This window comes from Blennius ocellaris, assembly GCF_963422515.1.
Source record: "Blennius ocellaris genome assembly, chromosome: 11".
Classification (NCBI taxonomy): Eukaryota; Metazoa; Chordata; class Actinopteri; order Blenniiformes; family Blenniidae; genus Blennius; species Blennius ocellaris.
The window spans coordinates 12,587,236-12,612,433 of NC_137660.1; the positions used below are offsets into that span (position 1 = coordinate 12,587,236).

The following is a 25,198-nucleotide window of genomic DNA, read 5'->3' on the forward strand; positions in this document are numbered from 1 at the left end:
TGCACATCTGTGAGGCAGTGATGGAGCTGCCAAATGTCCCAGTGTTCATAGAATATCTCATCCAATCATTGTCTAAAATAACTTTTTCATAACTAAATGTGGTGAAAAACATTCTATATGACAACTTATAAAGTTCAAGGACAGAAACTTTCCCCCTTTAATAACGGATTAATGTTGAATTTCAAACAGACACTGTAAAACAGGTTTTCTGGATTTTATTGAAAACATTATAAAATTATGTGGTGCAGCAGCATTATTCAGTTTCCATGACCTTTAACATGTTCACATTTGCACAAGGTGAAAATGGCATTTACAGCAAGTTGTCAATAGTCGGGGAGACGAGACTGCAGAGGGCAGATAGCGTCTCCTGCCCCCATGTGGCCTATAAGCGACACTGAACTCCACCCTCAAACACACAAAGGACAGACCCTACTGTTCCTATTTATTGATTAATCTTTTAAGTTTGTTTTGAGAGTTCACCACCATGTGATTTCAGGGCAAACTCATGACTTAGGTTGGTTAAACATTTCATCTGAAGCGTGAACACGGCGAATCCTCAGCACAGACTGAAAACACGTTGAACAAAGACGTGGATATTCTAGTAGCAAGAAGACTTGTGCGTGCATGTAGAGAGTTGTGCATGTCTTGATTTGCATCTGTCAGTTTGTGCAGATTGTGTGCGTATGTATGTGAACAGTACACTCAATGCACATGTAATATGCTTGATGCGTCCCAACAATGACTTCTTAATGTCTCGGTTTTCAACTCTGTTCCATCCATGTAGGGACTTTATTGCCCTCATTCTGGACTCGAAAGGCTCATTCGTAATCATTTCATGTGACGTTTTTTTTTTAAGGTACTACTTAGTGTTGTGAAGGTTGTATAACAAAGGAGTCAAGAGTGCAAACCAAAAGGCACACAGTGTGACAAGTGTGAGCCTGCCAGTCTACGCCGAGAGCAAAGGAAACCCAACAGTTTGGAGAGTCCCTCCCAACATGTCAGACACACAAATATCATTAAACACAAATCAAATTCCACAAACTCCCCACATGCACGTAGACGTCATTTCATTAATCTAATAGCACCCAAAGGAAGTGGGAATCCTCTAGTGATTGAGCCAGCACATCACAAGTTCAAAGTCCAGACACAACAGAGACAAACAATATTCTCAGGGTTCTAGATCCAAGCAGCAATTCAACCGCTGCGTTGCGAAAGGCAGCAGACAGATGTACAGGAATCACCAAATTTAGTGTTCTTTTTTTTTTTTTAATGAAATTATATTCGAAAACCTCCCGACCTGAACAGCAGCTCCTGCTGGATTACATTCATCAGAAGAGTACGAAGTTTTACGACAGAAACAGCTGCAGCGAGCGTCACTCACGTAGTCTATGTCGTCACGATGCAGCGTTGCCGGGCACACGGATGGAGAACAGGAAAAACACACCAACTTTTTGTGGCGACGGTGGACGTCGAGCTGGACTTGCTTCAGTTGAACCTTATTTCTTAGTCGTCTTAAACATTTAACTACAGCGACAAACACTTCTATCACCAGATTTTCGGATTTTTTTTGTACCCGATTAATCATAATGTCTATACAATGTTTGACAAATAGTGAAAAAAAAGCCTATTTATATCTTCAAATTCCTTATTTTGTCCACCAACAATCCCAAACCTAAAGACGCTTGGTCTAATATCACAAAGCCTCACATATAAATATCAAGCTCTTACACTGAAGACGGGTCGAAAGTTTTATACTGGGAAAGAAATCCTAAATATTCACACTGGTTAAAGCAGATTTTGTCCCACACAACAAGAGCACCTGCTTCCTTTATACAGCTGCATTGTAAAATTAAAAAAAACAAAAAAAACACTGGAAAGTAATAGGTTTTTTTACACTCATGACATGAATCGAAATGTTTTGAACATTTAAACATGATTTAGCTGTGATAATTACTGACTTCCAGTTCTTAAAAAAAAAAAAAGGAAAATACATGTGGATCTAATGTAATATTCCATTATTTTGAGATGCAATATTTTTTCATTTGAACGAGTCATAAGCTTTAAGAATAATGAATACCCCCCCCCCCAAAAAAAAAAACCTAAACATTTCAAGTTTGTGTAGTAAATCAAAACTGTCATTGTCACTGTATCTTTGCACACTTGGTCTGAGTATATTTTCAGGATTTGTTTATTTACTGCAGTTTACTGATGAGGCGCTCCGTCCACATCCACGTTCTAGGAGCATGTTGCTGAGGTCAAACAGAGACTGAACTGAGACACTTGTGCTTTTTTGAAGTGAGTTTGTACATATTTGTTTGTACAGCAGCATTTAACAGTAAGCATTAGGACATTGGTCACATAACAACAGAAAACGTTTTTATTCAACCTAAATTCAGCACTTTTTTTTTTTTAAGCATGTGGACCAAGAGGATTCAGGTGTCCAGAGTAACGTGTGGACAAGACACTGCAGCTTATACATTTATCGGCTTTCTTATCGACACAGACAAAAAAAAAAAAAGACAGACACTGATTAATAAATGTGAATTAATGACATTTATGTTTGGTTTCAGCGGCCTGACCCCGATGTGGCGGCCAAGATCTGCCGGTGGTTTGCTCTGCTACCTTTAACATCTATTAAGTTTAGCTTTTAAAACAAGCTGACAGGCTCAAGCGGATGTTGGATGGTATTTATGGCTGAAGAGAGAATGAGGCTGAAGCTTTGGCCGATTGCTTGTGCAAAATGGAAAAAACCCCACAGAGACGAAGAGGTTGGTCAAACTCCCCTGAACCTCCATCCTCTGATGTTTGGGTTTCACTAATTCAGCCAGCACACAAAGAAATCACGATCAAACTTTACATGGAAGAGCAATTTGGCTTTATATATAAAAAAAAAAAAAGAAGATCAATTCAATCCTAATCAGTCTTGTGTGTGTGTGATTGTCGTGGATGTTTTCTGTGGGTTTCTCAGCACTTTGAACACAAAGCAGTTAAACCCAAAGAAAAAAACAAACCAATAGTGATCACAATACATCTACAAAAACACCAAAACTAGATCCCATTTATCATGTATAATATTACCAGTTAAATAACCCATCATGGTACATCTTAACGTTGCGTTTTGTGTCAAACAAACGTGGCGTCCTTTTCAAAAGAACAGACCCTGAGAGGAGAGCGACTCCGGGCCGGATCTCCTCTCTGGAGTCCAACTGAGGGACGGTCCTCAGTGTTTACAGGAATGAACTGAAAATAACAAGCTTTTATTGTTTCCCACATGTAAACAATGCGTCATGTGCCTGGGACCCCGCCTGCTTAAAGCCAAAATGTGAATCACTGAACAGATAAAAGTATCACAGGGCTGAGCCAATGACACGTCATCGCGAAACCAAGCTGCTTTTTAACTGCTGCTTGGACATCTTGTGTCCAAAGTCCCAGGAAGGTTGTGAAGATTGCATAGCAGTGGACGAGAAACAGAATCCAAATCAGTCATTATGCCAACAGAAAGTCTTCTTTCCTGCGCGACACAGAACGGAGCATATTTACAGTGGAGAACGCCTTCCTGACGCTCCCCTTCTGTTGTTTAAGACAAAGTGCAGCTGAGGGAATGGAAACTGCAGTGGATTTTTGGTCTATCTACACCCCTCCTCCCACTGCCCCCCACCCCCACCCCCAATCATCACGATGATCTATTCAGAACACAAAAATGTATCTGGTCTGACATTGGACGCTCCTTAATGTTCTTTAAAAATAGAATGAGGTAACTCCCTGGAGTACGACTCCAACTACACATATATAAACTACACCCCCGCCCCCCCACATTGAAAGACTACTTGTAGGCACGAGAACCGTCTACACAGCACGTGTGTCCATTTATTGCCTCTCTGTGGCTTGATTCGCCTCCACGTCTCCCCGCTTCGCTCTCGACCCTCGTCCTCTCCCCACCTGTCAGTTGCTGTCAAGACCGTTCGTCTGACCTACGTCCTCTCAGGACTTCCTCTGCCGCAGCGTCTCGGAGCTGCCGTTCAGCTTGCTGCGGCCGGACGGGGTGGCCGTGCTGCCGTTGCCCAACGCGCAGTCCCGGTTGGTGGGACCTTCCTGTTTGCGTCGACATGTTTCTTTGTAGCGTAGCGTGATGTCACTGTGAAGGAGTCGGATGACAAAAGAAAAAAGAAGTACATCAACCATTTCCTCATAGCGCTACTGGACGTGCTCCGAGCTGCATGGGCCTTCCATTTCTACACCGTTTTACAGTTTTCTGGCTGATTGTCTACAGACCAGCATGCGGTGGTGCTCTGGATGCTCGGCAGCACACGGCTGGAGGGGGAGGGGCATCAAGACAAGTGGCTGAGCTCATCTGATTGGCTCAGTGACGGGCAGTTGAGTGGAAGGAGTCGACATGCTGACTGTGTCCGTGAAGCTTTCTGTCACTACAAAACGTGGAATACATGGCCGTTCTTCAATGTTACTGAGAGCTCTGGATGGTACAGACACGAGCTTTACAAATGTGTGACATGCTGGTAAATCTCTGATTAGATGGTTACACTGAACTAATCTCTGCAGTGGACTTTGTGCGCCATTAAAAACAGTTATGCATTATGTAGGACTTCCATAAAAGTGAAAACAGGGTGAGCTTCTGCATCTTTTTTTTGTTTTGTTTTTAAAGGTCTTTGAATCTTCTAAACATTCTAAACTGAGTTCTTATGAGAATATTGAATCCCGTCAGTGGTGACAGGGTAGGAATATAAACCTTCGAGTTTCCTCGACTAAACTCATTTCAGCACACCGAGAGTCAATAAGATGTCATGGGGAATGAAAGTAATAAAAACTGAAGAGTGTTGTGCTGGAGGGGGAATCCATGGAAAGTGACTTTTGGAGGACTTGTTGTTATGATGCATCCAAACTGTGGTGAACCAAAAGAATACAAACAACACTGCTGATAGGAAGGAGTGATAGGAGGGTAAAGCACCTGTCTGCTATACCTACCTCACTGGACAAGGACATTACCGCATTACTGCTGAGAATTAGCGGAAGGAAGTCGGAATGGACCAAAGGAGTAAAGTAGGGGAAGAGGAGGAGGAGGAGGAGGAAGAAGAAAACAGACAAGAAGCTTAACAAGCTGGGGCAGGGTTGCACTTCACAGGAATAATCCTCAGTGGGTGAATCAAACCAAAGGCAACTAAAACCACCGTATTATACGAGTGGATGAGGTTAAATTAAACCAGCAGAACAAAGACACTCTGGATGGGATGTGTTATTTCATAAGGTAGTAGTGAGTGAATGATTTTAAAGCTCCTGGACTCAGTTTTGCAAGTTAATTTACTGCAGTGGTCGGTGTCTCTAAAGGTGGGTGAGCGGTTATGTAACCCGTCAGCTCTCCTATGGGACCATTAGAACTTGTGTGAAATTAGTTGTGCACATCAAGTTTGTGCTCCTTCAAGGAACCGTAAAATGTCGGTTTTCACAGTTTTTTGCCCTCAGTTCAGACTTTCAGGCTCACTTTCATTGAGGCGAGTCTTATTCGGATAATATAAAGTTCAAACTCGCTGAGCACCACTGACCACAGTTGTTCAGTGTTTTGTCTACCCTCAGTGTTGAGAGTGGAGATCATTAAACATCCCGCACAGAGTGAGTAGGACTACAGCAGTCGTAATTAAAGCCAATCAAGACAACTCTCTTTCTGACCTCAACCTCAAAACATTGATCCGAAACATCTCATCCCCTGCATGCTGGAGCGCCAGATCAGAAGTGCTAAAGTGCTTAAAAGACCACGACGGGTCACCGAGCGGCGCAGCTGACCTGCCGCTTCAAAAGACACGCGCCCTGCGGGAACGCTCACAGGGATCAGATGTTCCACATTCTGGGAGTTTTATCTCCCGCGCTTGACAACCTGCGAACAATTTCTTCTTCTTTCATAATGAACATGACAAATCAACACACAAGAGAGGACCCAAGTCCACGTGGACCAGAATGAAAACGCTGAATATGAATAAACTGAATCAGTTTCTAGTGACGAAATTCAGATTAAAAGCACCATTTCTCTTCACACCCCCATAAATACTGAATGTGAACATTCAGACTACTTGTAATGAAATAAATGCCGAGGCAGTCTTATTATCAATAACAAATGTAATCAAGTTGATGGAAAAAATTGTATTTAAATCTTTTAACCCCATAATGTAAAGTAAACCCAATCAGAGAATTGCATTGGCCGTGTTGACACACACTGTTACAGATTAACCTGCAGTCAAGACAACACGGTTCTCTCCAACCTGAGGCTGCAGGCAGCTCAGACATGATCCAAGTAAAATACTACTTATTCCACTCTCCATCAAGAGGAACAAATAAGACTCACAAATGGATGCTTACATCCATCTTTACATGTTTTTCTTACAGGCACCGACAACAAAACTGTTGAAATACACCGTGTTCCAAAGTATTTTGTGATTTTCTTGAAAAACCAACAAAAAGCTTTGTTCAGTCACGCATAAATAGATTTGTTCATTATTCTGCGAGCTTATTCCATCTTTTCGACATGAGATACGACTCCATAAACGTATGCTCAGGCTCCACACGCAGCTTTAGGACGTCTGGTCAGATGGAACCACTGCTTGTGTTTCACTGGAAGAGGAATTTCACAATGAACCTTGTCTACGGCCAGTTTGTTTGTCATTGAGAAGCACAGGTTTCATTTAGAGTTTAAGCACCTACTGTCCCACATTGACGCCTTCTTACCGGATGAAGAACCTCCACAGGGTCCAGATTAGGATGAGGAGGATTCCTAAGAACCAGCACTGCATGATGAAGAAGGGGATGGGCAGCATGATGGTGTTGGGGTCGTACTTGACCACTATGAGGAATTCGGTCACTGTGATCGCAGCCACCAGCCACGCCTGCTGGCCCAGCTTCTTATGGAACTTCCTGATGGGAAAAATCACAGAAATTGTTATTATGGGGCGAGCTGAAATGAGTAAATACAAAATACTAATTAAAGAATTACCTATGGGTGGTATTGGTATTATTCTAACTGAGACAGATAGAAAGATCTGCTTTACTGATTTCACTTCTACTTACGGGTCGTCCATGAAATCGTAGATCTCCCTCATGGCGACTCCTCCCACATTGACGAAGAAGACGAGGCGGAGCAGCACCAGGTAGTGTTCAGGAGGCATCCACAACACAAACTTCAGGTAGAAGGTGTTCAGCTCTGCCAACAGAAACTGATGGAGGGAGGGAACAAATAAAACCACGGGATAATAAAGATTACAAGGAAAACTAACCGGTATTATTTTGTAAAGTAATTCAATGATTCTCAAATGTTTCCACAGGGAGTAAATGTTGACTGTTTTGTATTACCACCATGACCAAGCTGATATAGTTAAGAGATGCTTACCTGACGAGCTATGGAAAGTTTAAATAAAGTCATCCTAGCAAAGTGTTAATCACTTTTAATCACCGAAGGCATAAACGTGAAAAATAATAGCTGTTATTTTCTTTTTTTTAAATCAGATAAGGAAGACCATCAAATTGCATATTTTATATTTTGTACTATTTCAAAAATATTACATATTTCAATTTTGTTTTTTTTAATGACTTCCCTGCACAAAGCAGAAGAGGGAGTGCAAGACTTCAGTTTGAGAATCAATGATATAATTGGTTTCAAGTTTTTGGAAGCAAAACATTTTCCAAGCTTGAATGGATGCTAAAAAAGAAATAAATAAATACTACACAATAGTTCATTCTGGGATCACCAAACAATTTCTTCTTACCATGAATATGATGCCCAACACGGCGAGCCAGCGACGGAGGCTGGACGCAGGCTTCCACTCGAACTTCGCCCAGCTGTAGGGTGTGAACTGAAAAGCTATTCGTTTTATCTTCCCCCTGTTGGGCAGAAACATCAAACAAGGTTAGATAAAAACCACTGAAGGCACAGGAGCATCTCAAAAGGAATTGATGAAACGGTCATTGTTTTGTCAGCTGTTTATAAACTCAGAGTTTCAAGTATTAAAAAAAAAACATTGGACTGTGATCATGATAGTCTGATTTTTTTTTTTTACACATAAAAAAATAATTTATCACACATAAATTGGAACTATTTCCTTTGAAATAGTTCCAATTTATGTGTGATAAATGTAAAATATATGGACGTTTCAGTGAATCAACTGATAGAAAAATGAATGTTTCATTCTAAAGATCACCATCACAGCACTGTTTGGTCATTTGATGGAGAAAACAGATGGGAGTTGTTTTAGAAGTATATTTTTAGAAAAGAAATCAATTTAGATTTTTGGTTTATTCAAGAAGAGTACAGATTTATAAAGGCATACTTGTATGTGGGAATGTTCCAGAGGCCCTGCCACTGGTACGGCTTCATGGACAACCACGCCAGGGTCTTCATGCCGCAGTAGATCCCCAAACTGTTGCAGACCAGCACATCCATGATCCACTGCAGGAGGAAGCAGCTTTATTAGCAAAGCTCCTACGCAACCATCTCCCGCCCACAGAGAACGGCACTTTTATCACAAATGTGTGGGAGTTAAAAGATCAGGCTTCTTGACCCTCCTGCTAAAAGTGAATTCACCTGGCATTGTTATTTTGGGGTTCGGGAGTTTGTTGACTTCTGAAGAGAAGCAGCCGAGTCCAATGCTTCAGACAGAATAAAATGAACACTCCTCTCCATTTTACTTTCAGTAAACGTTCATGAAAAATATTTTGATTTGACAAATATAAACAGACACTGCAATGCAAATTTAATTCAACCATCAACTGTTTATCCTTGTGCAATACCCCCATTAATGTTCTCTTTATGTTCTACTGTATTTGATCACACCAGGTTTTCCTGCAATTGCATTGATTATTAAATCTAGTAAATAGGCAGGTATTGTTATCATACAAATAAATGAGAATTTTATTGTTGCTAAACTTTCCAACGAGAAAAATTAAAAAGTTTGATTTGCGCCACTTTTTGTCACTTCTTTGAATCGCAGCAGTTTTTCTCCAAAACGCTGCCTTGGAGGATATTTCAAAATCCAAAGAAATAAGGGACAAATGTCTTTTTGGTTTGTTTCCATAGTTTGTGCTTTGATTTCAATGTAATTATTTTAATGAAAGAAACTAGTTTTTCCTCTCTCCTCTGTGTGCAACAGGAAAGGCACATTACTGACATTCATCCATCATCTTTAACCACTTAATCAATGTCATGGAGACTGAACAATGTCCCCAATAACAAATAACACAGGCTGGGAAAACAAACATTCGGCTGCTGGCAGATTGCTCTTTCTCAAATGTTCTTCTACATGCCAGTCCTCATATTATCATTACTATGATACACAGGAATCTTTAGGGTTGAAGGTTTTATGGCAGTCGGATATTGACCAGCACTATTAATATCTTTAAGCTAAACCTCTCCTTTATTCTGACTCCATTAAGTACTTTAATTGATATTAATTCCAGCATTTTAATCACCCTTAAGCAACTGTTTCGGGTACATTTTAGTCTCCAGGTTTCATTTTACAGTTCTGAATATAATATATTTCCTCCAATGATTCTATTAATCACTTGTGAAGTACTACAAGTTGGATAATGTATATGTCGTCTGTTTATATAGTGTTCATTGTTTTTATGTTTATACATGGACCAAGGGTCTGCAATAAAGACTGATTAATATTGTCAGAAAGGTGTTAAGTTACGTGCTACTAAAGTCTTATTGAGAGACTATATTGCTGCGATATAGTTGGCATTGCACAATACATTTCATCAAGTGATAACATATTCATACTTACGTGGTCCCACCAACACTCAGAAAAGTTTGGCAACTGGTGCTCCAGGCTGTACTCCAGAAACTCAAACATAACACTGATTATCATGCACATCCACCAATCCCGAATCACCAAAGTCTATAGGGGAATTGAAATTAAAAAAAATTAATTAAAAAAACTAGAGTTAAATGAGATAAGAAGAATATGAGAATGATGCAAAGAGATTAGCAACCCATAACACAACAGAAATGTAAAATTAATTCCGGATTACATATGCGAGAAAAGAATACTGGGTTTAATATTAGTGATAACAATTAAAATTTTCTTCAGTAAGTCCTCTTCACTACCCATCAAGATCTTCTCCAGTTTTTGCCTGTCTGAGTTAACTTTGCACTTACGAGTTTAGTTACTTACTTAGTTACTTAATCTGGCACAAATACTTGTCAAAAAAATGCTTCCACAGTAAGATACAACACCTTTATGTTAAGCAGTCAGATGGAGTAAATGCTGTACACAACAAAAATGTTTGCTTGTTTGTTTTCTATGCCCCACTCTCAGTGATAAAAATAAAACAGCTGAACATACCAGTTCAACTGGCTGGTATAAATGTCAATCAAATCTGAAACACGTTCTCTGTACTCTCTTTTTACTGAAAAAATATTGAGATTGAACATGAAAAACTGGTGTATATTCATTTTTTTTTTTTAGTCGATAGATCGCGGTTCTATATCTTGCAAGTAACAAATATTATGCATTTTTGACTGCATAGTGGCGAATCTCATCTGTCATTACATGGTTGTACTGTGGAAGTGTTGGAGACCACCGTAATGACTCGTAAAAGAACAAAGCCAGAACTATTCCTCTGTACTGTTTTCAACATGTATATATAGAAATGCATGGCAAACCCTGTCGGCAGCGACAGAATGACAATATAATAGTTGATCCGAGTGTGCCGAGCCGCCTGTGTCAAACCTACCTTGATGTACCACCCCAGGAAGTGAGCTGGAACAAAACCATCCATTTTGTCCTGCAAAGACACACCAGTGTGACGGTTTAACGCCATGTTTCATAATGAAGTGATACCGAGCTTCAAAGTCAAATACGTTCCTGACAAACAATCATCAAACCCATCATTCAGCTCATCTTAAATCTTAGATATATCACTGTACATACAAGAGAAAGCTGCATGCCAATAGTTTCTTTAAAGTTTGCTTTATGCGTCCGTTTCTCACATGGTACACAAGTGTGAATGACATTTTCTGGAATGTAAAAAAAAAACAAAGTGTGACTGCTGAGAGCTGTAACTTTATTTGAAATACAAAGTAAATACTGTGGAGCAATAATTGAACTAAAACTAACTAAATCGATTTGTCTCCCCAGTGAAAATATGCGAGAGACATCAGTCATGGATACAAGTTTCATAAACGCATCGAGTTATGCTACAGATATGGAAATCCTTGCTCCCCGAGTTCACTGTATCTGAAGCGACCTGCATCCTCGTGAAAACACATGAATATATACTAAAGATATGCAGACAAGCATATGCGCAGATGACATGCACACTCTTATTTTGATGAGTGCCACACCAGGGTGCACTGCTATTACACAGTTGTTTCCAGCATTAGTCCTCATTAAATTCCTGGCTACTGACAGCAGGAGGCTCCCAACTAACCCTGCATAACGAGCAAAGACAATTTGGAGTAGCTCAGCAATCCTTCGTGGCGCTGACAGTCTTGCTGCTTCCAACTGCAGCAGCATTGAGAGCGATGAGACCAGTGGAGTGACAGGCTCGGAGTGTATTTATTCGTGCCACTCCGCCAGGTAATATCTGAGGTTATTCGCCATTTTCTTCTTCCCATATAATGCGAGCTGTTTTGACAGGCGAGCACATGGTCTGCGCAGCCTGGATGTACTACACGTCACTCACACTCATGCTGGGCCACCAAAGCGGCACACTCAGTGGTCTAATCAAGCCCAACAACCTGTTCATAATGCTACAGAGCAGAAATGAGCACCGAGTAACACTGGCTCCTGCACAGTAAATCATATTTTTCGACATTTGTTTTCAATGGTTACTGCAACTTTTAAATCTGGGGATAAAGGTAATTTCCAAATATCGGATAGTATTTTGACATTTTCAAAGGGGGGTCTGTATTTCAGTGATGGAAGTTGTGTTGCGACCTGCTTTGACATGCTGAAATGAGGCTAACAGCAGAGATGGAGGTCATAGCAGCAAACAGCTTCCCCCTGGGTGGCAGGAGAAGAAGCTCTGCTGCGACTGACTTGCAGTCATTTGCAGCGTGCGCACACGCACGCATGCAGTAAAATAAGAGACAAAGAAGAGGAAAGAAAGGCAAGCGTGTGTTAAAGCAGATCATTTGCCTCCATTTCATCCCCTGGCTCTCCTTGACCATTACACCAATCATCTGCACACCCTTCCTCATTACATACATGAACATTCTCTGAGGTCTTTCTCGTTCCCTCTTGTCTGTCTGCTCCTTCTCCGTACTTACATATATTAAAAATGTTTAAAAACCAAGTAGTATCTATAGCAGGGATGCCCAAAGTCGATCCGGGAGGGCCAGTATCCTGCATGTTTTAGTTCCCTCCCTTGCTTCAGCAGACCTGAATCTAATGATGATGTCGTCACCACGGTTGTAAAAAAAGCCCAATAACGAGCCTTTCATTGCAATCAGCTGTGCTGAGAGAGCTAAACCCTCCAGGACCGAGCTTGGGCACCGCTGAGCTATAGGTTTTCTCACCCAGATGTTGTGGAAGGGGTCTGTAGTGTTGCCTGGGTCATACATAAGGCAGTTCCCGCCATAGTCACGCTCAGGTAAAGGGACCCCCAGTTTGGGGTCGATGTATTTCATGAACTGTCTTCCATCATGCACCGTCTGTGGAATGAGGAGGAGAAACAGAGTTTAATGAGTTATCGTCACAATGTGATCATTCCATTCCTTGGTTGTACATCATAATGTACAATACACATTTATAGCTCTACCCTGCAAACTGGAGTTAAATCTCTGGCAATCAGATTCTCTTTTTTTCTTTAAATAAGCACACTTGATTAAGATACAGCGTTTGGCAAAGACACAAACATCCAAATTATACTGAAAGAGGCTTTCAAGGATCACCACAGAAAATACCAGCGATTAGAGCGAAAATCAAATAAAAATCCTCTCATTTGACGGGTGATTAAGTATGGTTTAAGACGCCACCAAGGGGGCTTTAGTTTCTTGGACCACTACGTCCAATATCTGAATAAAGGTTAGGAGTAAATGCCCAGAAAATGGGGGACAAATTCAAAGAGGAAGTAAAACTGCTGCTTCCTTGTGAGGAAAGCAGAGGGAATGCGTCTCCAAAATGTTTGCAAACCCATATAAAGGACAATCTCTGTATGAATCCTCTGCCTTTATGCATATATATATATATCTGAGTGACTGACTGAACCTTTGACTGCTTTGAGCCTCATCTTGGAACACCAACCTGAAATAGGATGAAAATGAGGAACAGCTCGTAGACGACAGTGACACAAAGCCAAAACCTCCAGTAAGCTATTGAGAGAGAGAAAAATTACACATGAGAAAATGAAACATGTAAAAATAAAGTGAATTTAAAAACACATAGGATGGTAATGTTTTCACCTTTTCAAAATAATTCCTGTGGATTACAAACCTAACTATTAATTTCTGCACCGCTCTCAGCTCTTGTGAAGATAGTTTGGTTATGCTATTTCTGTGTTCATCTCCTGTTTATAACACTTAGTTTTCTCATCAGTGCTCTTATCCTGCCCACGCACAATAAATACTTGGATAACTTGGCTTTTGCTGTAAAGACCCAAAAGTCACATAATCATTCACAGGGAAGCTGTCAACCATGGCAAACACGATGGGCAAAGAGATGTGAAATGACAAATATTTCAATCAACAGAGTCTAATTTCTGTTCAATTTACACTTCAAAAGACTTTTTCTTTCAAGAACTAAAAAAGCAACAAAGAAAAACCGTTCCAGCGACTAGTATTTATTGCAAAAGTGGTGATCCAGCGAGCGCGACAGGTTACACATCTGACAACACCCCCGGGGTTTTCTCTTATTCCCAGATACTAACCTGTGGCGTGTCATTTGAGCCGTGACTGAACAGTAACAGAAGCCACGTGGCTGGCTCAACAGGTCGGGGTGTATGACGCGGCGCATCGCACACAAACCGCCCCTTGTCTTTCAGTCCACAAAAGGAGGGGGCAAGAAGACACAAGTAGTGCACAGTGGCAACCCAAATTCTTGCCCGGGCACTTCAGACAACAAAAAACGCCAACATTCAGTGCGAGCCTGCCTACGCCCTCCATGCCATCTTAATTGTTTGCCCTCTGAAGTCAGCTGCTGTGTGGTGTGATGTTGTGATGTGAAAGTACCCTCAATATTACGGCAATAAGTCAGGCGAAACATTCAGTCTGTTTGTTGCCGTTTATCTCATTATCTACGGGACATTGACTGAAACCTGAGGCTCCACTTGCTCTCAACGCAGTTTTTCATTTATCCAGACGTCTCTTTTGGCTTGATGACTACATTTAGTATTGATCCCCACTACTTAAAAGACTTGTATTTCATATTTAGAAGCCAACATGAGATTCTCAGATGTTACTATTGACTCTTACCCTTCTGAACGGGAAGCAAATGGAGAAATAATCAATACAACATCTGGGCTTCGGCTGTATGATCTCAATCACCAATTACAGTAAAAGGAAGCCACAATGTCAATATTTCAAAGGGCCTGCTAATGCTTTGGAGGATGCTTGCAAATGCAAATCGATATTTTCACTTGTGCGAAAAAAGAACAACAAAATGCAACCGTATCCATCGACATAGCGCCACACAAAGACTCACCCACGACACTGACTGACTGCAGTCTGAAACAACAATACATATGACTAAATATGGTTAGTTTTGCAGTTGAGCTAGCAGGCACTGTGTCATGTGACTTAAATCTTAAACGAAGCTATCTGGGTAAATGACGGCAGAATATGCAAGTGAGCATCAGATCTATCAGTCTTTCTAACAAGATTCTTCACAACGTCTACATTGATTTTAGCAAACAGTTATTTGGGAATGTACCAATCTTACTTGTTTATAAACAGAGTTCATGTACAGGAAGAGTGTTGTCTTGTCTGCACTAGTGGAGATTCATGGGCTTATTTCAAATTGAGGCCTGTTCTATATTTGCTTCAATTTTGTACTTTCAAAATGTGTTTTTTTTTTCCTTCTTTTGTGTCTGTGACATCTGAACTCAGTTTCGTATGGGGACTTACTGTCTGGCTCAATATCATATGAGATGCCTGAGCAAGCGTCATCATTAAATGATGTACATTTAAGATGACCACACCGCGGTGATGAGTCTCACTCAATCGATCAACCCTAGTGATGATTGTGGTGATCAAACCTGCAACATGCTGGTTGCAGGTCCGCCGGCCAGAGTGCTCATCAAATAAGCATGTGCTTCAGCTACAGGGTCTGCCAGTAAATATCCATCAATGAAGCTCTATACCCCACTTCAATGCATTTAACAAAGTGCAGAAACACACCATTAGCTCACTGAGGAAAAAAGAAAAGAGGAACCTGATGTCAATCAAATACTCATTCAGTTACACTGATCAAGGATAAACTAGATCAGGTCACAACCTTTTGCCTGAGTTCTTCTGAAAAAAGTTTCATGTTTAAAAAAAATCCCATATTTGACACTGTCTTTTTAGTTTGATGTGAATTTCCAAAAAACACCACCTTTCCAGTTACTATGTTGTAGTTGGCAGATACGACCTTCATGAACAAACACTCCCCTGACAAAGAGTGGCATTAATTAGCAGTGCAACTGCTAGATTGACACAAAATGACCTGTGATTTATTCCACTTGAATGAGGTATAATAAACACATTTTAATCACGAGTGACTTTATTCGGAAGGTAAATGTGCTTGACATACCTGGATGTGGTCTGGTGAAGGGTCCATCTTTAGCTTGTGTCACTCCAAAACAGAGGAACACCAGGATGCTGGCAACAATCCCCCTGCAGACAAAATCATCAACCAAAGATGTTATTTATAGACATTCTTTGTAAACTATTCTTTTTCTACCGGCAGAAAACACTTTGAACTGTCCTTTTTGTCTGTTAAGCTTTTCCCAAAAATATCTGTGACGTCAAGGGCTCAAACTAACCGTAGGTATGCAGCGCAGAGAGGGGAAAGTAATAAGCAATAATTTGATTTAACCACAATCCGGAGGTCTGTCTCAGCTGCTGGTCACAGGCTTACGCCTCATGACAGACTACTTCTGTTTGCTGAGCGATCCGGCCAATCTCAGCAAAACATTTGCACTGGGATCTGACAACCAAAAGACCAAATCAGGATATTCCTCGAACTTAAAAAGGTAAACAGAGTAGGCTTAAGGGACTAGCCGTGCAATGAGCTTACAGCTTGTGCCTGCCAGCCAGTGTGGGCACATGAGTGTGTGAAAGAGTGACTGATTGTGAATGACTTAGTGTGGGTGGGGATTTAAGAGTGTGTGTTTTACAGAGTACAATGTTGTGTCGAAGAGAAGAAATAGCTTGGGGTAATAATTCTGAATTATAATACGTGTGGTTTACGTGCACAAGTGAGAATATGACTGTGTGTGTGTGTGTGTGTGTGTGTGTGTGTGTGTGTGTGTGTGTGTGTGTGTGTGTGTGTGTGTGTGTGTGTGTGTGTGTGTGTGTGTGTGTGTGTGTGTGTGTGTGTGTGTGTGTGTGTGTGTGTGTGTGTGTGTGTGTGTGTGTGTGTGTGTGTTGCCAGGAAGAAGCTTTAGGGTCTTTATCCTGACGAGCCGGACAGCGCTGACTGCTGCAAATCCTGTTAAGAACCGTCTCACAATCCCTCGCAGCACCAACATGCACATAAACACAACCTACAATCGCACACACAAGTTTGATTCAGGCTACTTGTGCCTCAAGTGTGTCAGCAAACCCGGTCAGTCAAATGAGAAACAAAAAGACGGCTTTGTTACTGAATATCTTTTTACATTTTTAACACGATGTCAGTTCACCTCTTGTAAACTTCTCCATCAAATGCTTTGTGAAGCAAGTCATGAGTTAAAACACTCATTAAGAGATGACAGAGCAGTGACAGACTTCTTCCCTCAAAGTGTGTGAAGGAAAACAGCTCCAGGCGTTAGACTCAAAGACGATCACACTACCACGTGCACCACAACTGAAGTTACCAGACTAATACAAAACATTAATAATTTACCATGCTATTTACAATGCTATTCAAACACTTTTGTTTGAAGCATTAAAGCAGTTTTCGATTACTGGAGTGGAGCCTTGTTTCCGACACTGTTTTCTGGAGCAGCCAATGACTTTCCAGACCCAGCTGCACTGTGCCACTTTCTCATGTTGGCACAAACAAAAGGAAACTGAATCATTTTTCGGTTATTTCCTCCGAGCCTCTACCCCTCAATATACTCAGACACTTGTTTTAATTGAAGTCGGCACACCATGGTGTAGTATTCATGCTGACCAGAATTTTAGATTTGGGTGAAAAGCAACATGTTACTACACGGGGCCTTGAGAAAGAGCCAGCAGGGCTTAAGGTGAATGCTCCCAAAAAGTGATTCACTTGGAAACAAGTCACCCATGTTGTTGTGGCTTCATAACAAACAGTACTGAATAAGAGATATTTTACAACCATATCAGTCGAAGAAAACCAAAAGTTTACCAGTTTATGACACTTAAAAAGGCAAAAATGTGCAACTACATGAAGACCATTTATGTGAAGACATACATGAGAGCATGACGCTTGTTAAATTACAGTCTCCAGTAGTGAAGTTGAGATGTTATTGACTCGCTGCCCTGCCCTGTCCTGCCCTGCGGGGTTTTGGCTCTGTGGACCAAACCGAAATGGTGAACTAACCTTTTAGTGTTGTACGCCGTGTCCTGAGGAGTCTCCTCCAACAGTGTGACATAGACCAGCGCACAGGTCAGGATAAACAGCACCGTCACAGTGTGGGCTCTCCTGTGGACAAAAGATGAGAGCAGAGGCAGAAGGATGGATGTTAATACAATTTCCCCCACCAAAAAAATTCAATAAAAGTCACTTGAGGCCTGAAAACACTATTATGCACATTACAGTGACGGCGCCATGGGTGAGCATTTAGCTTTACTATTGCATTGCAAGTCAAGTGACAACGGATAAACAAAGAAACTTCACAAAGCTTAGAACCCTGTGTCTTTATTTGAACCATCTATGTTTCTAATCATAAAAGTACATAAAAATACTAAATGAAAGCAGTGAAGATGAGATAAAACAGACAAGTTTAAAAGGATTTCTTTTCAGAAACTGGGTTACTGCGGCTGAAAATACTTTAAAAAAGAAAGAAAAAAGGATGTGCGACAAACTTCAGTTCAAAAATTTCCTTTAAAGGAAAGAATACAAATCAAAAATAGCTTTTGCATCAACTTCCTGAGGACTTGCCTAACTGTGGCCTGTGAAACTCCTCATATCTAACATTGAATATGAGTGGATGAATTGCAGTCCACAGCCTTACACCATATGCGTCACGCCATGGCTGCACATCCACCTTGGCCCTTCGTTATTTATCGTACGACGTGTGGCCTTCACCTACACCGCGGGGGCAAAGGCTGATTTATCTGATTACTGATAATGTCCAAGTCAAACAGTGATGTGAAATCAGTCACACCACCAGAAAGATCTAAAGACAGGTAACTTGAATAATGTTGGGACATAATTGTGAGCTGACTTTAAAGATAACATTTGTTATCTCACTCCACAGATGCTGAGCGAAAGCATTGGGAATCAAAGCGACATCTATAAAATACTTTTTCGTTGCACATTACATAGAAAGCGTGAGATATGGATTATTACAGAAAGCATTGGGTCACATGAAAACCAAGCTTTTTGCATATGCTTCAGCCACTCTTTACTCATTTCTTCTGTGTGTGCCTGCAGCCATCAAAAACAGCCCACTGCTTCACGAAACAACATTGTGAGCAGGTAAGCTGAAATCAGAGGTGTGCAGCTCAGATAAGTGAAATAAAATGATAGCATTAAGACTAATAGGCTAATGATATTTCAAATGTGCACCAATGACTGAAGAGAACAGCATCATGTCAATTAAACACACTGGTAGCTTTCTTTAGATCCCAGGAAACCTTGGTTTTAATAAGTGTAATAAGCTGCTGATTCTGCCGCTGTGGAATGAAAGAAGAGCATCGAAAAAAATAAACGTCCTTTTTGTGGTACGTTCAGTACTGACATTCAGAGCAAACTTTAGTCCTTAATAATATTCACTAAACCTTTTTAACGCACAGAAATGAATATGTGCTTTGAACAAGTTCCAATAGCAAAGTCGGAGCAGCAAGGTCATTTTGCTCCTAAATAACCTCAAATATCTCTCCAACTGCATGCTGGTCAAATTTCCTCAGAATTAGAGATCTACAATACATCTAATATAATTTTAGGTGGCTGTATACATGTCAACATTTGCCATGCCAGCTCTGCATCTATGAACAATGGTTGCTAAGAAACCTCTTTTCTTGAGCTGAGGTCTCCCATCTCACCAAGCTTTTCTATTGATGACACAGTCTCAATATAGAAAAACAGTTAAAAATACACAGAGGAGTCAGTTAAGGTCAATATCCTTCTCAAACATAAGGACATATATATATTGATAGATAGACAAAATGTTGTATATTTGATAACATGTAATAGAATTAAATAATTATATCAAGTACACTGACGTTACAGAAGTTTTTGTGCATAACTGGTCAACTGGGGGTTTGAGAACTCTGAATTAGAGGGATGTGGTCATCTTATTGTTCCTGAATAAATGTCATCTCTTTGTTAACTGAAATTAAAGAAAGCATAGCCACTTGTGTGCCTCACTGATTTGCTTTGAAATATTTTGACACACAGCAACAGTGGTCAATGACAGACTGAAGCAAAACAAGCTTGGTGATGAATCAAGATCAGCCTGTTTATTCAACAGTGTTTCATAGTGCAATGTGATGGCAGTTCGAAAAGCTTATTTTCCATTTGTGTCGCTGCTATCATGGGTCAAACTGAAGAAGAGCAATTATTCCTCTACCTGCCCTTCAGCACAGTCTGAATCACAAGACGGCGGGCAAGGTGTTATTAGCGTTTTCTCCCGGTTCCACCTCCCCATCCAACCTGTTTGGCAGGAGACACAGGGGAGGGCCTGGCCTCTCTCTTGCCTGACAACCGCACAACACTGGGAGTGAAGGGACGTGGATGACAGTGTGGCGGCGCAGCTGAAACCAGGAAAGCTTCAAAGCTTACTTGTGGGTGAAACTCAAAATCAATATTGAGCTAACGAAATTGACAATTTCACATATCCAATCAGACGGTTTCTAGTGACAGTGGTGAAAATGCTAAATGAATTCTCAAGTATCCAATTTAAAAATGACTATACACTAAAGCCTGTTAAAAAGTGATTGATGAGGTTTAACTCGGCCAATCCAAGCTATTGGTCATTTTTCATTAAAAAAAATAAACAAGACTTTTCCACCTCCATTCTGTCCCTATAAGGTAGGCTGGAATCCACGTGATCATCCTCCATAACAACTGGAGGAAGCTGCCGTCATCCACAAACAGCTCCTCGTTTTGACTCTGAAACACTTGGTTGACTCCCACACAGACAGTGTGTTCCTGCTCTGGCTCCACAGGCAGAAACCCACAGAGATCCTTCTCACTGCCATATCCTGGACTGCTCACGCTGGTTCGCGGCAAAGCAACAACATATTTTGTAACAGCTATTAAAATTATTCTTCAGAATGTTTTCATTCGATATTTGAGTGGAGAGTAAGTGTGATCAAGAACACAACTAATGAGTGTGAACTTGTAATGTTTGTTACTTTTCACACCGAGATGATCCATATTTCCAGCGAAGTGTATTTAAAGGTTCAGTTTTATTCTCTGAGCTTCTCTGGTTCCACGGGAGCCAGTTCCCTTCTTTAACTAAATTGTAAGGATCAGAGCCAGGGCTAGACTTAGCACCAGTTCTTTGTCTTTCCACTGCCAAAGCCACGGCCAATCAGGGGCTAAACGGGTGCTACGCTGGCCCCACTTCGTTGCTGGGCCAGAGCAGGGCCAGGCCCGCCATCAGGTGGGGGCGGAGTTATCGCTGGAGTTATCGCTACTTACAAGGTGGAAGAGACGCGAACCGGCTTTCTTAAAACTACAACGAACACGGAGCCCCAGAGTGGTTATAGAGCTAAAAATGAAAATAACGCGTGGGAATGAGATAATAAGTCGCTTTCTGAAGTTAATAGTACGAGAGAATGAGAATTGAATCCGCGATTGCGGAGCTGTGGCTCCTGAGAGCGCTGCAGAGCTCCTCCGCTGTCAACTGCGTCGGATATATAATTTAGAAGCAGTTTTCCGTTGACGTTTTTCTTTACGTCTTTCATCGTAACATCATTGTAACTAACTTCCCTTCCAGGTGTGGTTTTGTGTTACGACCTTAGGCTGTGTTGCGCTCCGCTCTGAGATGCTCCATAATTATTTCCTAACCCACAGAAATTTATGATGACGCAATACTGTTGGTTCATCAGCAACTAAAAAGCAAACTACACACTACTGTAAATGGAATTGGGATTTTTTTTTGCCATGAAATGTGCCTTTTAATGGCTTCATGTGAAAGAGAACTTTAATCAGCATGTGTTTACATAGGTTGCCACTGGAAACGGCTTTAGAGCTGCGTTCTATCATTCTACACCTCCATAACTCCAGATGTTGAAGCATTTGATTCAGACACGTCCAGAAATAAAGTGAAAGGAGAAGAAAGTCACTATGTAATGCTCAAATGTTGAAAAATAAACCTCAAGCTCATTCTCGCGTTGTTATTATTATTAATTTTTTTCTCTCTGGCCACTCCGGGGCTCCAGACTAAAACAAGACAGACGTGAAAAGACTAGAGCGGGGAGGAGATGCAATCTGACTCTTTAGTCTGCATCTGAGGTTCAGGCCAGACGAGATGGAGCGACCCCAGTCCAAACAGATGAATACAGTCCATCTCCTCATTCCTGCATGAGAGCTGTCAGCGCTAAATTGGTGAGATCAGTGACGCAATGACGTGGCTCTCACTTGGCTCCGTTAACGGTGGAAAAAGAACCGGTTCTTTGGCGGTGCTCATTTAAGAACTGGCCCTGAACTAACTCCTGGTTATTTCTAGTGTAAAAGTGACTTTAGAGCAACTCTGGAAGGCAGTTTTGAAAGTGTCACTATTGTATCATATATCAGAAACCACTGCATACACTATGCCTCAATCTTTCTTTACGAAGCCGAATGGCACTTCTGCTACTTATAATAATGCTGCTAAACCCAGAGAAGAAAGCTATAACACTGTAATGAAACATTGTCATTAAGACTCTCTCTGGGAGGACCAGCCTCATCTGCTGCCAAAGATATTGGATCACTTAGCAGTTTCTTATCGACCCTTGCTTTGCATACAAAGCAGAGATGAAACGCATACATCCTTGCCGTGCTCAAAAGGGTCAGGGGCGACAGGCTGAAGACAGCTGTAAATTAAAAAAAAAAAAAAAAACGGCTGCAGAAAGGAATGCCACTTTTCCAGACTGGCTGCAACACCTGCAGGTTGCACATATCAACACGTTCGCTCTGTGTGTGTGAATTGTGACCGCGCGGGCAGATTTCCCTCAGCCATGCTGAATGGACATGATATTTGTCAGCTGTGGATCTCTTTCTGCTGAAGGGGCAGGGTGGGACAGTGGTGGGTGTCCTGTCAACAGCAAGCTCAGACCTTGTGAGAGCCACATGAGCCTCTTTGACAGTGACATTATGCCCCGTCGATCCCTTGCAATCAATTTTAACAATATTGCCAAAGATTTCACTTTAATCACTGACATCAGGAATAGATCTGTGTATATTTAGAGGTTTGGCCCAAGGTCAAAAGGTATTTTGTGCTTAACAGTGGTCACTTAAGCTTGTCTTTCAGTTCACCTTGATACATAACACACCGTTACTGTCCACGTTTCTTTCTTTTTTTTTTTCCACTGCAGGAACTGTTCAATGAAAGTCATCATGTAGGTTGTGACATTATCAGAAAGTGCTCACCAGAAGAAGGTGTTGGTCCCGTCGTCATACACCTCGCACTCGGTGTTTTTCCGGTGGAGACTCTCCCTGGAGGTCTGCTTCATCACCTTGGCTTTGGTTACGGTGCTGTGCTCCGGACACCCAGGATCTACGGAGCCGTTGTTGTTGATCTGCTCGGCGGCGGATGCGGCTGTGGCGCACTTGCTGGAGGCGGTCACGCTACTTTTCTTGGGCTCCGGTTTGGTCATGGCTTCTTCTTCTTTTTTTTTTTTTTAACTGACAGACCGCCCTTCTTTTAAAGCGATGCCAGAGCTCCGATCCCGTCTACCGTCACCCGCGTCTGCCCCACCCAAGTGACAGGGAGCATCCTGGGGTGGTCGGAGGAAACGAGCGTTACCGGGGGAGGAGAGAACAACCTGAAAATCACGTCCAACACATGCGGATCAGAAACAACGTGCTGCCCTTTCCTCCGTGGCGCCTCCTACTCACAACAAAGCGTTTCCAGGACCGTCATGTGTCACCAACGGCCACCGTGTGACCGGAGCGGAGAAGTAATAGACGGCGAATGATTCACGGTGTGGGAGCGTTGAGCCCGCATGTCACCCGGCGGGGTTAGCTGCGTTAGCACGCCGTGTTTATCACCTGCTCAGTCAGACTTCTGGCTGGAACTGGTTCCGTTCCAAGAAAGTTACTCTCCCAGACGAAAAAAAAACACGTTTTGATATAACTACCCCGGACAGCGAGCAGCATTAAGACCGCTTCCGTTCGCATGCCAAGCCGCTAGCGGGCGCTGTATGTCTCGCATTAGAACGGAGAACAGTTATGTGTCAACATTAAAGCGCTTTTCTGCTGTCCTTCTTCGTCATACGGGCCCAAGCTGTATCTGTAAGAAATATGTCTAGCGATACAGGTGATGGTAGAAAGCAACGTGTCAGTGAAGTGCCTCTAAATGAAAAAGCAACACAAGCATTACGCCGGAATCCGCCATTGTTGTTTTTACACCTCGCGCATGCGCAGACCACGGTCAGTATACCCACAGTGCACATGCGCCAAAAGCTACGGGCTTCATTGTAGTTGCGCCCGTTTTTAAATCCCGAGAACCTTTTCGTGTTAAAGTTTAACTCAGTTCACCGAGAAGCCAGATATCTATTAGCTATGTCGCAGAAAACGGGCCTGTTCCGACTCAGAATTAAAGTTATAGTACTTACCAGGTGAATTTGAGAGATTACAGATTGTAATCCCGGACCAGTCCCCCAAACTGTTTACGATACATGAGTAAAAGCCTTTAAAATCCGTCATGCAAAGTGACTGAACACAGCCAGACTGTCGACCTTACACTGTGCACAAACACACAAACACATCACATGGCCCCACCGCTGCACTGGAGCAACAATCCTGCATCCGCTTCAAATCTTCCCAATAAAATAATCCCAGCTCAACTCACTGTGCGGAGCTCTTACTTTGAAATAAGAGGATATCACATCCGGCGACAAGAAGCGCTGACAGGCTGAGCATCTTCCGGCTTTGTCCAGGGATTGTCAACAAAAGTTTCGAAATTCTGAAAACACACAGCAAGTTGTTTTCTGTCTAATCACGAGGAGAAACTGCACATGAAATAGAGTAAAACTCATGTTAAGAACAGATCAGAGAAGACAAGCAGTTTCACACATTTTACCAATATTTTGATTTCAACAAATTAGACAAAATTCCAAATAAAAATAAACCCAGAAAAAATAATTTCATTAATATAAAGACTAATTTATTAATACATTTTTTTATTAATGCTTTGAAGAATGATATTGTTTTCATTTCAGATCAAACATACGATCAGATATTCACTTGTGAATGTTACATTGCAATTTGGGAGCAACATTGTTGCATTTTTTTCAATAACTTGAATAGTTTTTATCAAAGGATGCATTAGAGACAGTTATCCACATATCCATCTTCTATACCGAGTTATCCTGTTCAGGGTAGCATGAGCCAATCCCTATGGGTGAGGGCACCTTGGACAGGTCGCAAAGCCCATCACAAAGTAAACACACTGGAACAGACAACCAGCCACACTCACATTCACAACTTATGGTCACCAAATAGCCTCACATACATGCTTTTTGGAGGAAACCCATGCGAACACTGCATGGGAGAACATACAAACCTGCACTACCCACCACCCCCACCTCTGTTGGCCCCTTATTCCATCATGTGTCATGGTTAAAAGGAAATGTCACTTTTTGTACACGTTATCTTTATAACATTAAAGCTTTGTAGTCATAAAATCTGTTTGTACATATCTTAATATTTATATCTTATCTCTCTGTATTATATTT

At 41.6% G+C, this 25,198-nt stretch overlaps 1 protein-coding gene across 2 annotated transcripts; it reads right to left on the reverse strand.

The window, feature by feature from the left end:
• Positions 1–199: 199 nt before the first annotated feature.
• ptdss2 (phosphatidylserine synthase 2) lies at positions 200–24,158 on the reverse strand. Of its 2 annotated transcripts, XM_080504966.1 has the most exons (14): positions 23,358–23,970; positions 22,890–23,236; positions 17,688–17,789; positions 15,729–15,811; positions 13,245–13,312; positions 12,518–12,652; positions 10,732–10,782; positions 9,780–9,893; positions 8,325–8,443; positions 7,764–7,878; positions 7,069–7,214; positions 6,730–6,915; positions 3,940–4,135; positions 200–3,511 (listed from the first exon to the last, which is right to left on the reverse strand). In XM_080504966.1, the coding sequence occupies exons 2-13, from the start codon at positions 23,114–23,116 to the stop codon at positions 3,982–3,984; spliced, it is 1,500 nt and encodes a 499-aa protein (XP_080361092.1). In that variant the 5' UTR covers positions 23,117–23,236; positions 23,358–23,970; the 3' UTR covers positions 200–3,511; positions 3,940–3,981. The 2 variants fall into 2 exon arrangements, with proteins under 2 accessions (XP_080361092.1, XP_080361091.1); XM_080504965.1 differs by lacking the exons at positions 200–3,511; positions 23,358–23,970 and adding an exon at positions 24,077–24,158 and having other exon boundaries at positions 3,762–4,135.
• Between the last annotated feature and the right edge of the window lie 1,040 nt (positions 24,159–25,198).

Excerpts from the sequence above, each read along its gene's own strand:
- ptdss2 (XM_080504966.1), bottom strand. The coding sequence starts at position 23,116 with ATGACCAAACCGGAGCCCAAGAAAAGTAGCGTGACCGCCTCCAGCAAG. Across the intron at positions 7,879-8,324 it reads TGGAACATTCCCACATACAA|GGGGAAGATAAAACGAATAG; the intron begins GTATGCCTTTAT and ends TCTGCCCAACAG. Across the intron at positions 4,136-6,729 it reads CTGTGGAGGTTCTTCATCCG|TGACATCACGCTACGCTACA; the intron begins GTAAGAAGGCGT and ends ACTCCTTCACAG.